The sequence below is a fragment of the Cryptomeria japonica genome, chromosome 7 (genome assembly GCF_030272615.1).
Source record: "Cryptomeria japonica chromosome 7, Sugi_1.0, whole genome shotgun sequence".
NCBI classification, from domain to species: Eukaryota; Viridiplantae; Streptophyta; class Pinopsida; order Cupressales; family Cupressaceae; genus Cryptomeria; species Cryptomeria japonica.
In genome coordinates, this window is record NC_081411.1 from 668,682,351 (window position 1) to 668,686,791 (window position 4,441).

At 37.8% G+C, this 4,441-nt stretch overlaps 2 protein-coding genes across 2 annotated transcripts; both read right to left on the reverse strand.

Moving 5' to 3' along the window:
- Positions 1–1,509: 1,509 nt before the first annotated feature.
- LOC131856903 (G-type lectin S-receptor-like serine/threonine-protein kinase At2g19130) lies at positions 1,510–2,169 on the reverse strand. Its single transcript, XM_059208862.1, has one exon. It carries the CDS (start codon positions 2,161–2,163, stop codon positions 1,510–1,512), a length of 654 nt encoding a protein of 217 aa, XP_059064845.1. The 5' UTR covers positions 2,164–2,169.
- A 115-nt stretch (positions 2,170–2,284) lies between these two features.
- On the reverse strand, positions 2,285–3,898 carry LOC131856904 (G-type lectin S-receptor-like serine/threonine-protein kinase At2g19130). The gene has a single exon (XM_059208863.1). It carries the CDS (start codon positions 3,896–3,898, stop codon positions 2,285–2,287), a length of 1,614 nt encoding a protein of 537 aa, XP_059064846.1.
- Between the last annotated feature and the right edge of the window lie 543 nt (positions 3,899–4,441).

Sequence of the window (4,441 nt, forward strand, 5' to 3'; positions counted from 1 at the left end):
TGGTTTGGAAGACTTTAGAGGTTAAAATGTTGAACACACAAAGCATTTAATACTTTTCAAAGACTTTGAAGTCTTTAAGAAGTGACTCCAAGTTGCTTAGGAATATGACAATATTTAGGGGATGGATTAGGCTAATTAGGAAGGGGTTAGAAGAATCCAGAAGGGGATTAGGATTGCAAGTGGGTTTGGTGGATGAGGGAGAATAGGATTTTTATTTAAAATAAAATTCATTTATTTCAACAAATAAGTGCAAGTTGCATTTTTAGGAAAATGCAAGTGGGGGGAGGGGGGTGGATTTAATGATTTAAATAAATGTTTTATTTAATTTATTTAAAAGAGGAAAGGGGATTAAATGAAATAAATAGAATTTATTCATTTAATTGATTGTGATTTTAGTTTAACTAAAATGAATTAATTAAAATAAATTGAATAATTTATTTAATTAATAGGAGAATTTTTGAAGATGAATTAATTGAATATTAATTTAATTAACTGATGGCTAGTGGGTTTTTAATCAAATAAATAGCAGATCTTCATTTAATTAAAATGGACAGATTTATGTGACTACAATCATAACATAAGATAATATCATGAACTTCATCAAATGAATTACATCTAAGGAACAATAAACACATCTCATCATTATCCATCGAATCAAATTTAATTATAAGAATATGCAATATAAATCATCATCAATGGAGACTAAGCATCACAATATAAACCACTAAATGGTATCATCCTCATAAATCTAACATGTTGAATTGTCATTGTAATATCATCACCATAAATTGAACTTCCAGATCAAATATATTCAATAAATTGTTAAATACTTTTGATATACAATATAGATGGCCACACTAATTTCAAGCATATTTTCAAACTCTGGATAACATAACACATAGGCTACAAAAGAAGAATGATCCACAGTCACGAACCACACTAATCCACTCCCATCTAAAACCAAAACATCACATAATCAAATAATCTCAACGCTGTCCACTCTATGTTCTAAACATATCTCTTGCAACCCAATCCATTTGACAACATTATATCTACGATAGAACTGCAAGCACACCTTAAATTATGGTCACTCTCATAGAACATATTAAAACATGAATGCATAACTAGAACATGGAACTAGGTTATTAGGGTCACAATAGAGAAGGCATCACAATAGAGGGAAAAAACAAACCGACCACCCTATAGCTTAACCATATAGACTAACTAATCGCTATTTGGAAAATTTAGTTGATCCACATTCAACATTTATGGTACAGTTCTTTATATAAAATTAGCCTGCAGAACTGATCGTTACAAATTTATTGTAAGCTTCTATATTTATAATGAAGTTTTCTATGTCATATAACTTACATAATCACCTGGAGAGAAAAGAAGTTTATTCCCTACCCAAATCAAGCATAACCGGAAAGGCACCCAGCCAAGAGGAGCTAAACATTTTAACTGTAATATAGAGCGTAAAACATTAAAAAATAGATTGACAACAGGAACCTAATAGAGGTTAACTAGATACTGCAGAGATCTCATGACTACTTGTGTATCAGCATCCATCTTGCCATGGAGAATCAGTAGAACTTGAGCCATGCTTGGCCTCTCATTCTCATCCTTTGCAATGCATACCAAGCTTGCAAGTGTAGCTCTTCTCACCTCCTCAACATCCGCATGCTCTGCAATTCTTTCGTCCACAATACTCATCATGTCTCCATTTTGAATTTGAGTTGCAGCCCACGAAGGAAAGTACTGCTTAGTCTGTTCCTTCACGCTCATGTCCACATTTCTTCGACCCGATATTATCTCCAGCACCATCATGCCGAAGCTATACACGTCTGCCTTGGAAGTAATTGCTAAGCCAGCGAGCCACTCGGGAGCAATGTAACCTCGAGTTCCTCTCATGCTTGTCAAAACCCTGCTGAAATCTCTTCCCACTAACTTTGCCAGGCCAAAATCAGCTATCTTTGCGGTGAAATCGCTATCCAGCAAAATGTTCTCGGGCTTTATATCGGAGTGGATGATTTGATCTCTGCATTCCTCGTGGAGATAAACTAAAGCTCGTGCAGTGCCTAGAGCGATCTCGAATCTTGTCTTCCACTCCAACAACTTTTGTGATCCAGCGAAGAGAAATGAATTGAGAGATCCGTTGGGCATGTACTCGTAAACTAGCAGCCTTTGTGATCCTTCTATGCAAAATCCGCAAAGCTGGACCAAATTGACATGTTGTATGTTTCCAATCGTGCTTATTTCTGCACGAAACTGTTTTTCTACCTGTTTAGAGCCCTCTTAATTTTTTAACTGCTACAAGCGTATCGTCTGGGAGAGATCCTTTGAAGACAGAGCCAAATGCTCCTTTCCCTAACTTATCTCTGAAATTGTTGGTTGCAATTCGCAGCTCCTTGTAAGTGAATGTTCTCAGCGAAGCAGACAGCAGCTCATGACCTTCCATATCTCCTCCCTTGCCCAGCATTCCACGCCTCCTCAGAAGAAATATTATAACAAGGAAAGCCAAAACAAGGATGAAAGCAGTGCTGACAGGAAGTGAAATTGAAAGGACACGACCTTGGTTACTTCCTCCATTGGAAATGGATTGTTGCAACTCAGACGCAGCCATGCGAAGGAAGACGGGTTGGCTGTTTGATGCAACGCGAACATTGAACAGATCCCCAAACCACATTCTACAGATGGGAGGAGTAGAGTTAGTGAGATCGAAGGCTTTGCAGGAGCAATTTTCCAGACATGCAGATCTGCATGTTGGTAGAGTTGGGTATTGGGAATATGAAACTGCTTTTTCCTTAGCTAAGGATATGTCGTTCTTTTGCAAGAAACCATCGGTTGTGCCGTTAATGGGAGAGCAGTAGAGAGGGCTACTACGAAGGCATCCGCTTGACCACCAATCTTGTAAAAACCAGGCGCGCTTATCTTTGGGTTTGAAGCCCTCGAGACAGCTGCAAAATTGAAGATTGTTTCTGTTGCATGCTCCATAAGCCCCACATATATCATAAACAAAGCACAGGTCTTTTGGCACAGACCAGATGTTAATCCAGCTGCTATTATAACGATAGAAAGATCGTACATCTCCAGTTTTGTACAGGACTAGACGCTGCACAATATCAAATTTTGATATTTGAATATACGTGAAGTACATCTTTGTGGGAGAAATCTTTACAAAGGGTAATCTAAAAGTTTCGGATGCGAAATTATTCAACATATCTGGCATACCACTGAAATGGTCAACAACCCACTCTTCGGTGCTCCAGTAAGTAATATTGTCCTTATACACCAGCAAAAACTGCGTCTTGCTTGGGGCTGGATCCATTTCTAAAGAGAAGGGCCCAGGTGCTGGATCCAACGAACTCTTCCAAGATGTTAGCTTCATGCCTTTCCACATCTTCATTCCCGACAACCATGTGTCTGCTGGATACAAGAAACTCTCCCACACAATTTCAGAAATGTTGTTTGCGCCCAACATAACAAAACTACCAGAATCCAATATCATAGCTTTGGAGGCTATAGCTTTCTGGTTCTTTCTTGTTGACCATATTGATCGCCCATCTGAATCATACAGTTTGAGATAGCCATCAGTTGTTAGATTCAAAACGCCTGGCTTGTTTCTGATGGGAGTCTCTCTATTAGCCACCCAAACGATAGTCTTGTTAGACATTTGGGCATACCAGATGCCGATGTACCAGTTATTTGTTCCGTTTGGACAAAAGAATCCCAATTCGAAGGTGCCGTTCTTTGAAACTATGCTCTGATTTCCAGTGAGAGAAGCTCCCAAAGCGATGCTGTCTCCACCAACTGTAAGGGGATGACAATTGTAAGGTAGAGTAAGCATATAGAGAACTGAAAGGAAGAAATACCACGCAGACAGACTATTTGTGGCCATTTCGAGAAAACCTCAAACTCGCTTGAAACAAAACCCTATAATTACCCACAGGTTTGCTGTTGCGTTATATAGATAGATCGGGAAAATTAACAAATATTTTGAATTTAATGGATCTTTGGTCTATTGGTGAAATTGAATGGTTCTTAATGTCTGTCAGTAAAGTTCTATTAAATGCATAGTTCTAACATCATAAGAATGATGTCAGAATAATACCCTAACTAATTTAACTTAATATTTAACCTAATAAAATTTCAACCTAAGACTCAATACTGAACTAAAAACACAAACAATCTCTTCGAAATATCCATTGGTTTATTTGGGATTTGTAGTTTCAGAAAAAGGGTTAAAAATGAACCTTGAGAAAGTAAAGGGTATATTGTTGAATGGCCTTCAGCGAGGAGTACGTTTGAAGCCTGTAGTTTTCATGGGTTGGCGAGCTTCTATAGGAAGTTCATAAGAAATTTTAGTGGAATTTGTGCTCCCATAACTGAAACAATGAAGACAGTAAGAAAGGAATTCAAGTGGATAGTTGCAGCCAATGTT